The 11,158-nt window shown below is 39.1% G+C and overlaps 1 protein-coding gene across 5 annotated transcripts in view; it reads left to right on the top strand.

Moving 5' to 3' along the window:
• The first annotated feature begins 1,054 nt into the window (after positions 1-1,054).
• The window catches only part of LOC103135298 (carnitinyl-CoA dehydratase), an 18,968-nt gene continuing 8,864 nt past the window's right edge, over positions 1,055-11,158 (top strand). Inside the window, exons 1-4 of one of the 5 annotated variants that reach the window (XM_007547950.2) lie at positions 1,055-1,363; positions 3,083-3,247; positions 7,100-7,197; positions 8,667-8,811. In XM_007547950.2, coding sequence (XP_007548012.1) covers positions 1,222-1,363; positions 3,083-3,247; positions 7,100-7,197; positions 8,667-8,811 — 550 coding nt within the window. In that variant the 5' untranslated portion in view covers positions 1,055-1,221. The other 4 variants (XM_016669409.1, XM_016669411.1, XM_016669410.1 and 1 more) reach the window with 4 other exon arrangements.

The raw sequence follows: 11,158 nt of genomic DNA, 5'->3' as shown, positions 1-11,158 counted from the left end.
ATTGAAGCATGCCGTCCCTTTTTTTTTTTTTTTTTTTTAAACTTGTCCTCTGCCCTCTTTGCTCAAAGCCATGTTTACAAAAACTGTGAAAGCAGGTGACGCTCTGCTTTGAGGTTCACTGACATGCCAGCTTACATGCCATATTTGTATGAACATATTTTTGACAGCAAATATTTAATGCTAGAACATGATTTTTGGTAGAGGGTGAGCATAATGATATCTTTTAGTTTGGCTTTTTTTTTTTTTCTGTGCATGATGCCTTAAAATGTGTACAAAAAAATAACACAAATATTAAAAGAAATCTTTTATTAAAAATGGTCCTCCAATGTCGAATTTGCACTCTTTATTTAAAGGATGAAAATAAAGGTAGAAATACTATTTTCTACCGATAACTCAGAAGTAGACATCCCACAAAAACATGGTGAATTATGTCAAAGTACAAGTTATGTCTCATGTACTTACATATTCTTAATGGTGGCAGGTTTTTATTTCCTGTTGTTTTACTCGTACATGTGATGGAAGTGGAGCAGATTAAAATGGCTGAAAATAAATGAAAACATTTCCTGTAAATCTTAAAATTGTTCAATGTTAAGATTCATGCATGGGAAATGAGGCAATTGTGTCAAATTCCAGACATAAACCCTTGTGTTTTTTTTTGATTTTATCTGACTAGATAAAGTAACCTGCAGCATAATGCTGCCACCAGTTATGTGCTACTTTGTGTACACATCCAGATTCAAAGAAAAAGTTTGATTTTGACGCATATAAATGAGTTGAATCAATATAACAAAAATCTAAAGTTCAAGTTCTATAAATTAAGATTTTCCTTTTCAAAAGAGTCTCAAACCTTTAGTTTTGGTCATGGTGAATGATTGTTGGAGCATGTCCTGATAACCAAATAAAAGGGGCAACATCACAATGAGTCAAATCATAAAAACAGATTTATAAAATGTGACCAAATCCAGAAACTAGATTTTATCTAGGATAAGAGCGCCCTCTGCTGCATTTTGGCAGGCATGACTGCTGCAATGCACCAAGTATGTTTGTCCTCAGAACCTTCAGCACTTTGACTGCGGTTTCTATCAGGACCCATGACAGGGTTGCGCCTTCCCAGCAGAGCTCAGCTCTTAGACTGACTGCTTTTAAAAGCGTTTGAGTGTCATTTCGAAATCGTTTGTGAGTTTCTAAGCGTCTGAGTGTCCCATAAAGAAAGTGTTTGCAATGCCGCTAAAACATTTTCGGGCTCTTGGGCAAGTTTTCTCCGCTACGCATCAAGGCAGAATATTAAGTCAGTGTGGGAGCATGACTTTGAAAACAACAAAACCCTACAGCGCTTCGACGGGTGGCGAAGACGCGGGGACAGGTAAGAGTGTGCAATAGCGTAATGAGAACTGTAGGTGGCAACAGAGGACACCGTGATGACACTGCAGAAGAAGGCTCTGACACACCTGTAGCTCATTTGACATTAAATGCAGAAATCTAGAGAGGGATGGAAACTGCAAAAATAACACAAATTGAAGGATATTGTGAGTCACAATATCAGCTACTTCATCATGCAATGCAAGTACGGAATGACTAACTTCAGATTTTTGTCGTGAAAGTTGTTGAAAATTGACCAGTGAGACTTTTAGAAAAAGATGTATGTTTTCTGAGCGCGGCTATCAACTTTTCCATTGCTAATAATATTAATAAATAATTTGTTTAAAATAAACAAACGGAAACTCCCTCAACGTAAATACTAATTCTAATTTTAGGATTTAAAAAAAAATCCGTTTGTTGATGCTTTTGTATGATTTTTAAAAAGTAAATAATAGTAAGTCCACTGTAGAGACGGGTGATGAAGACTAAAAATGTCTGATATTTAGTATCACAAAGGCAAAAATAAATAAAGAAATAAAAGAATAAAAACCGCCATGATCTTTTTGGTAATAAATCTTGCACTGCAGTTAAGACTGGTTTCACAATCGCAGAACAGACCCGTTATAGAAAAGGCTCCTTCATTACACGAGTTACGTTAAGAAGCGGTACAACTGCTAAACAGAACTGAATAATTTTATCATATGTTGAAACGTGAACTAAGAATGTATTGATTTTCTGAACTAGCAGCAGAAAAGTAGTTGAAATAAATACTAATGTGTCAATTACATTGTCAGATTTTATGGTCTACTGACGATCTCAATTAGTTTCTTTTTAACACATGATTACTAACTGTAACTGCAATATTTTGTTCCCTGGTGTAAGTGAAATGTTAACTTATTCATTCCCAGTTTGCAAAGTTTCCAGGAGAAAATGTATGCAGTTTGTATTGTTAAATGAAACATTGAGAATATGAAGATGAGATCATATATTTGAATCTTGCATAACTTTGATTAATTCCTAGAACTCAGTGTACAGATATAGGGTGTAGCATAGATCTTCGGAATAGAGGAATATATAACATTTAGCTGTTTGCAACTATCACAAATTTTCCATTTTCCATTGTTTTTATATCATTTTGAGATAAATTGCTTTTAATACTACTTGTGTGATTCTTTACATATGCTTTTTTTTTGTTTGTTTTTTTTGTTCAGAATTTCACTTTAAGGCATGATGCAAAAGTTCCCTCCAGTGTTTCTGCCACAAAATGTTCCTGAAATAAAACTGCAAACAACGTCCCACAGAGGTAGTTAAGATGCGGTTCACTTCCTTGGAGCTCGCTCAGCTCTGTGTAATTACCGTGTTTGTTTAAGGTGTAGCAGAGTCGAAAGCTCGCCTGAGACAAATTGCCTTTGCATTTCATCCTCCACTGGGTTTGGTTTAGCAGTCTGTGTCAGCGTCTCTCACGCATCCAGTCGCTTTGTTTCCCTGGCCTCGTCTCCTCTGGAGGCAGCGTCCTGTGGGTGTGGGAAGCAGCTGGAATCCCTGGGATGAACCTAAACAATGTCAGGTCGGCTGCCTGGTCCAACCTCGAGCCACGATACGTAGCGCACATAAACACAACTCACACCAGCGCAGACATCCTCCTCCCAAGTGTTGAGACCCATATTGTTTTTTTTTTTTTTTCAGTCTGTGCATCTCACACGCAGTCTGTCATTGGCTGCAGGTCAGACCGTGGTCTCAGAGCGAAGGGGATCCGTGGTTACCGTGGCAATAAACCGACCAGAGGTGCGTAACGCGGTGAACCAGGAGACAGCGAGTCGTCTGCTGGATGAGCTGCAGGCCTTCGACAGCGACCCTGACTTGAACGTGGCTGTTCTGCACGGGATAGGTAAACAATGCTAGTAAAATCTTGAGTCTCTGCTTCATGTCAGTCAGAAAAGGATTCATAACTTTTTGCTTTTCTTTTTGATTTTAAAATTGTGTATTTGTTGTCATTTGCTACCAAATTTATACCGGACAGAGAAAAAGTGTAAAGCCTGAGACGTTCAAAAGGTAAAAATGAAAAAGAAAAATCTCCGACTGGCTGTTCTGAAACTCCTCCTTCTTCCCTTGTTTTGCACAGAAAGCATAAAAGGTGCTATATGAAGATACTTATGTGGCTAAAAAAATATTTGTTTGTAACCTTTATTTCACCAGGAAGAGAAACTCATTGAGATTAAAAATCTCTTTTTAAAAGTGTGCTGTGCTATACAACAGCAAGAAAAGATAAAACCAAGACAATTTCAACCTTTAAAACATTTTAATGACAGAAATATTATTGGTTCAAGTAAAGAGCATTTGCTCTTTTGTATAAATATGGATACATTTTTTTTCCACATCTCTCATATTATAGATATTTAATATCTGTCCTTGTTGCAAACTTTATCTGTCTTAGAAAAAAAATTTCCATTTTAGCATTACTTCTGAAAAATAATCACAAGTTAACACTCTAGACTGGAGCTCTTTTCTTGACTTCAGAAACAAGCAAACAGGAAATTTACACAAGCAAAACCCATTTCAAGTGTTTTTTTAACACTTGCGTCTTTCAGTGAACTGTACTGAATTTACACAAGTTGCATCGGTTTTACGGCAATACAACAAAAGCGCTAAACTTCATGCAGCTCTGAAAACTAAAGCATCTTCTGTTTCCATCATCCTCAAAATGCTTGGACGGGAATGCCCAGAAAACCCAGACCGTGAACACAAACACCTGCGAGGTGACCTGCCCTGCTGGACCAGGATCAGGTCACAGCTCTAATCATAGCACACGGTGCGTAAACGCCTTCCCCCAGTGGAAACATCGTCTTCGGCCGGGGACCAGCCTGTGTGAGGTGTGTGCCGTGGCCTCAAACTGTATAATTTGTTGCCTCTCCACACGATGGCTGCAGACGGATCTGGTCTACGTAGCGGCTCGCTTTAAACGGGCAAAAGTCAGCCTTGCGTTTCAGCGATCACACCCCACATTTCTGTCAGCGGGCTATCATCCGCTGCTGCTCCATCACGAGAAGCCGGCCGACCCCTCGGTGGTGATTAGCAGCGCCTCGGTGCCGTAAAACGACAGGCAGGGAGGTTCCAGCGTGGATGTAATGTTTCTGCAAACATACGGAATCCATTTAGGTCAAATTAACACTGACACAGTCACTCTCTCAGCTCGCTCATTTTTCTTTTCTTTTTTTTTACTTATGAAGTTGAGAGTAATTGCTTTCAGCAGGGGTTGAATTTGCTGGGACGTTTGTTTTGATGATTTCACGTTCAGGTTTCTGGGAGTAGCTTTTTAGCCAGGTAAGCTTTGGATTCTGTGTCAGCTGTGTTGCTTACCATGACTAAAAGGCCGTAGCAGATGCTAACTGGGTAAAGCAGCACTGGCGTCACATTAAATGAACGCAGAAAGTGGCAAATTGTTTAAGATATCATTTTGTTGTACTTTGATCATTTATAGAAACAGTAGTGAATATCGATGACATTTAAGGTAATGGCTTCAAAGATCGTCACATTCTTATTTTAAACCTAATATTAAGCCTCATCAATAAAGTGAATTACTTTCTACTTTAACATATTGGCTCTGAGCCACAAATGCAATATCAAGAATTCGATGTCGAAGCTGCTATTGTTTTCCTGTCCTGATGAGCCAAACTGAATTAAACGTTAAAGAACTCTATTGTCTTGTTCAGTCAGACGCTTTTATTTTAGTTGCTGTGTCAAATAGTTTGGCAACTCAATCTAGGAGCCCGAATTGTTTTGATAAGCAGTAGATGCTTTTATCTAAAGAAACGTACACTTATGTGGGCCTCTTTGTCCGGTTCGACTTCAGTCTGTTTGCTGGGGAAGTTGGGGATCAAGATAACAAGATAGCGATTCAGCTCTGGACAGGAGTTAAATCATTTTGTACAAGAGCAGCATTATGCTGTAGGATTCAGGATTAATGTAGGGAAAATCCCTCACCACCTGCTCCAGATGTGGCATAAACTACCACTCTATAGCCAGAATTAATGTCATAATATTCAAAGTTTTCATCTTGGTGGATTTTTTTCATATTCACTTGCGATTCAACAACACAATTTAATGTATTTTATTGGGATTTTATATCACAGACCAGGAGTCGACAAACTTTTAAATTCTAAGAACCGCTTTTGAACTCGCTGCTATGAAATAAAAATTTTCTAGAGCCACAAAGCAAGATGGATTTTATTAATGTATACCAAATAAACAGTTTTATTTTAAAAGCTGAGATAATTAAACTAAAATTATTATTGCTAAATGATTAGATGTCTCGTATCGTACTGTCACAACATTGTGATAATGTTAACAAATATGTAAAAAACATACTTTATGAAAGTCACACAATACTGTTTTAAAGCATTACTGCAAAGTGGAAGGAAAACTATGTGGGTTTCACAATCTGAAAAAGTATGGCAGGCATTTTTTATGCACGAGATCCCCCACGGTGAGACATAGTGATGTTAGCAAGCTCTCTTTAGCAGAGATGGGGAAGCTGCTCCGAAGACAGATGAAGGTAAATGCAGATAAGTTGTGAAAGAAAACCTTTTGAGGCTGAGACTGCAGTTTAACCTTCCAGTTGTACAAAGACCCCTACCATCCAATCAGAGCTTGCATGTCTTAGTTCAGATCAAATTATATTAACTTATCAAAATGACCCAGTCAAAGTCTAGAACTAAATGTAACTGAGAATCGGTGGACTGAGTCGCTCTCCGTCTAATGTGGCTGAGCTTGAACTTTTTGTCAAAGAAAGTTGACGGACTTCTCTTCCTTTGAGGTGTAAAAACCGTCTACAACCTGTTGACTGAGGAGGGTTAAACACAAATGTGAGCCACACTTGGCAGACTTTATGTGCAAATAAAATAACCACGAGTCTTACTCCTTCCACTTCCTTCCACTTTGTATTGGTCTATTGTGTAATCTCCCCATTCAATATGTCTGCTGTTGTAACATACCGAAATATATATAAAAAAAAAAGGTTCAAAGAGGTATAAATAGCACTGCAAATTAGACTTTCACGGCAGACGTCTCATTTGTTTTTATTGTGCGTGTAAAATGATCATTTTACACGTTTAAATGACATTAGTCTGCCCTCATAATGCATCATCTCCTACACGATTGTGTCACATTTTCTGTGCTGATGTCTTGTGAATAAAAGCGCGCAGCTCTTGCTCCTCACGTTTCTTTAAACGGTCTGACTGGTGTAGGACGCTCGTTTCCAGTGCTGCTCCCATAAACAGGATGACACACAGTTTTTCCTCCAACAACCCAACGCTGACCCACAGCTGTAATCAGAGCTCCCAGTTGATGGGTGTTGCTGGCACATGTGTTCATTACGATCATTCTCATTACTGTCACATTACAGAGAGAGGAGGATTTTATGAGTCCCTGCCTTAGACAGTGACATAGTGTTTGTTTGCCTCTTGGGCAATGTTGTAATTACCACATGAACCCAGTGGAAGAGACCTGTGGCTGCACTGCATTACTTGCCCATTAATGAGAGTATGATGCATGTGAGCACATGCACGGTCTGCGCCTATGCATTGAATTTACATCCTTCAGGGAAGGAGGAGGATTTGTGTGCCAGCGAGCCAAAAGAAAGCGAGCTGCAAGCCAAATTGCAGCCTTTTTTTTTTCTTTCTTTCTTCCTCATCATTTTCCCTTCCTCTCTTGCCATACTTTGTAATTTTGCGGTCTCTTCCAGGAGGGAATTTCTGCGCTGGTTATGATCTGAAAATGCTGGCCAATCAAAAAGCCCCCCTTAAATTGGAGCAAGATGTCACAAAGGGTCCTGGCCCAATGGTGAGCAGAGCTCGGTTTGTGATTGCATGTGTGTACTTGTGAGGTTTACATCTACATTTCAATGTCATGTAAATCTGTAATCATGTAAATCGTAAAATCTAAAACCAGAAGTTCAGGCTGCTAGTAATTGTTTTTATTTTAAAATGTTTGAGAGAGCAGGTAGTTAGGAACATTTTTGTTTTAAGTAATAAAGTAGAAGAGATGCCTCTGGTACTCCTCTGCTACTGCTGGGTATGGGTTACAATGACTGCCAACATTTGTACCTTTTGTTTTTTTGACATTATTGCCACAAACTTCCATTGAATTTATGTTTGGGTTATGTTATTGAGAACACAAAGTAGAGAATAATTAAGATGTTGAGTAAAATCTTAAAGGTGTGATGTGCATTCATATTCTGCCCACTAATTATTATATGGAGCAACTTTTTTGCAATTACAGCTGCAAATCTAACTAATCTAATCTCCAATAATGTGATGGTCTTTACACTGACTACTTGGAAGAGAACAACAACAAAAAAAAACAGAAAAGAGAACAAATTGATTTCTCATTATGATATCAATGTTTCGGTTCTATTTGTTTCTAAGAGCTAAATTATTCGCTCATTGATGCCACTCACTATTTAGGAAACGTGTGTCCTTGTTCCTTTTCTTCTTCTACTCTCTCTTCCCCGTCGTTTTCTTAATCAGCTGCGAGTTTGGCGCCACTGTCTGACCAGAAGTAGCATTGCCCTGGACAGGCTTTCTGTTTGGATTGCCAAGTATTTAACTCCATCTTCTCTGTCATTCCCACAGCACAATCCTGCCACCACCATGTTTCAGCCACACATACACAGGGGCTGAAAACAAATCCGAGCCACCATTTTCATATTTTTATTTATTAAAAAAAAATAATAATAAGGATACCAAAAATAGTTTTTCTTCCACTTTATATTTATTTTCTCTGTTGTTTCAGTCTTGCATAAAAGGTTTGTGGTTCTAACTTGCAAAAGATAAAAATGGGTTAACGAAAACCCAAGCAGTTTACTGTAGCTTCATGCTCTCTTGCAAACAGTTGGTATGGATTAACAATCTAAATATTATACAGTAACATTTTTATGGAGAAATACAGTCTCCATAAAAATGCTTGGCCTGTGTGTTGCTGTAGGTGGTTGGGATTGAGTGGACCTCCTATGCAGAACATGAGACCTCATACAGGAAAAACAAACGGCTTCATTTGTTCAGCTGTGGTCAAAACTCGAATCCTCTTGTTCCTCATTTGTTTGACAGTCTGAGAAATGAATTAGAAAATGAAGCCTGGAACGTTTTACCGAGCAGCGTTACGAGCATAAATCGCTGTGAAGTGGTGATAATACGCACTCCTTGTTTACTCTGTTTACATCCTGCATGATGACTTCAGTCGTTTGGATCGCCATGCAGCATAACGACGTCCTGCATATGTACGGGGTTGACTGATCCAGCCGTTTCCTCCAGGGCCCGTCGCGTCTGCAGCTGTCGAAGCCGCTGATAGCGGCTGTGAGCGGCTTCGCTGTGGCTGGAGGGTTGGAGCTGGCCCTGCTGGCTGACCTGAGGGTGGTGGAGGAGAGCGCCGTCATGGGGGTCTTCTGCCGCAGATTTGGTAGGTCGCTCTCTGCCCTATAGGCCTAATTGAGATTTGATCATTAATTTTGAGCTTTTATAACATGTGCAATAACATCAGGTCTGCTCACTTACTTATGCGGGTTGCTTTTACTGCAGCTTGGTTTTGGCAGAAGTAGTTTTCCCATATTCTGCTCTGGCCTAGTAGTACGGACAACATCCACAGTATGTGACAAAACTCCTAGAATGATTTATCTGTCAAACTCAAGTTTGTTCAGTCCAGTTGGAGTCTGCTGTGACTCCAATGGTCATTTTATCTGTATTTTTGTCCAGAAATATGTGATGACCAGTCATCTGACTTCCAAGTGGTTGATCCTACACTCATTTCAACTGGATTATTTCTTTCTTAAATATTTATTGTCAAAAGTTTTGAACGTTTACCTCAGAGTGAACTCTGCTCTTAACCAGTGATAAACCAGACATGAAGTAAATTGTCCTTCAGATTTGACCTGGCCAGTGTTGCCCTGTGCAGCCAGTTCAGCCATCCATCTTAGTTCATAGGACTCTGTCCTGTATATTTAAGAGTGAACAAACTTCCAGAGTTTCCTGTTTCGAAAACAACATTGTTCACCAGCTACAATGCGTTTTTATTTTCTTAAACAGAAGGATAAGGCCAAAGTCATCACAGGGTGGCTTTCCTCTGGAAATGGATATCTCTGCAAATGGCCAAGAAGTTGCAGATTAATTTTACTTTGATGCTGCTTATTTTAGTCTCAGATGCTGCTGCTGCTACACAGTAACTCTCATTGTTGCACATTGTGAAGCGTTTTTTGTTCTGGCAAGATCAAGCTAGTTCTTTGGCCCATTTCTGACCAGTTGGATGTACTTTGATGCTATGTCTCTTGAATTGTCAGAAAATGGGCAAAGAGCGAGTTCCTCTGCCCCTTTTCTTCCAAGACAGCTTTAGCTTTCAGTCTCACAGTTAATCAGCATTACTGTGTGCTTTTGACCATGCTGCAATAGTTTAAAGGGCAAAAACCCCTATTAATGACTTTTCTTAGGTAATAACAAAACACATTTTCTTAGGTGTCACTAAGTATTCCTCCTAAAGTCAAACTAATCTTTAAGCCTTTCAAGCAGCTCAGGAATCTTGTTTTAGCCTTTTCTTTATGGTAGGTATTGGGTTTTGTTTGATGGAAAAAAATATATAAACGGGCATTTCTCAGTTGTGTGTTTAAACTTTACCAATCTAGGGAAAGACTCCTAAATTAAACTGTGTTCCTTAAAAAAAAATCAACACTGATGTTCATATTTTTATTTTTTTTTCTAGTTTTAGTAGAACTTGGCATCTTTCAGTTCAATTCTAGAAATGTTAAAATGTTGTATGTTTTTCTCGGCTTACGATACCTGACCCCAAAAACAACCGTCTCTTTTCTTTGCATCCAAACATTCATCATCCGTCTCCTCGTACCAGGAAGTCGACTTTGTTTCTATTTTTCAGCGTCGTTACTATGTCCTCTGTTATCACTACAGCCTCCTCGTGTTTGTGCGCAAGGACAGGGCCTCAAAGCGATAACGATGGCGACCGTGACCTTTTGGCTTCATGGCCACAGTCTGCTGGGCAGCTTTGATAAGTAGAGGAGGAAACGACCAACTGCCAGGTTTCCACAGCGTAGCCAAGCAGGGCTTACGGGTTATTTGTGTCACAATTTCCTTATAAACATTTTCCCTTTTTGGCATTTTTACTGGTGAGGCTTGCTGCCTGACTCAACTATACTTCTAAAACATGGAGTTTTCTGTTGTAAACACACACAGAGCTGATCCGGATTCCCCCCCACAAAAAACCCCATCCTGCAATTCAGCGTGTAAAGAGCGGCTTCACTTCCCTTCAGCAACTCTTCCATAGGTTTTAGCTATGCTTCTAGAGGGCTTGAAATATAACCAGGGTGTTTATAAATACAGCTTTTTACTACAAATTACAGAGAGTACTAGACTTGGAGTATAAACATGAAAAACTTTTCATTTGGAGCCTGTAATTTAACAGGAGAGCGTCCTGGCAGAGCTCTGAGTCTTTTGTGTTAAGTGTTGTCACTTTCCAGTTTAAGAGACATCATGGGGGCTTCTCAGTTTTATTACTTAGCATTTTTCACTTGTATTACTTTGTCATTTAAGTTAGTGGAACATATAGAAATTAATTTGAACAAAAAAATACACTAAATTGGATTTTTCTGCACCATTTCTTGGCTTGAAAAAAATCTAATCGCCTCCCACAGTGAAATAGATTTACAGAGAGCATTTGTTTAAGCTCTTATTAGACATGACATCCGATTATTTCCTAACTTAACCAATTTATAGTCTCGATTCAATCAAATATATATGTGTGTGTA

The sequence above is a fragment of the Poecilia formosa genome, unplaced genomic scaffold (genome assembly GCF_000485575.1).
Source record: "Poecilia formosa unplaced genomic scaffold, Poecilia_formosa-5.1.2 Scaffold24, whole genome shotgun sequence".
Classification (NCBI taxonomy): domain Eukaryota; kingdom Metazoa; phylum Chordata; class Actinopteri; order Cyprinodontiformes; family Poeciliidae; genus Poecilia; species Poecilia formosa.
The sequence above is the reverse complement of the archived record's forward strand: the minus strand, read 5'-3'. Positions and strand labels throughout refer to the sequence as shown.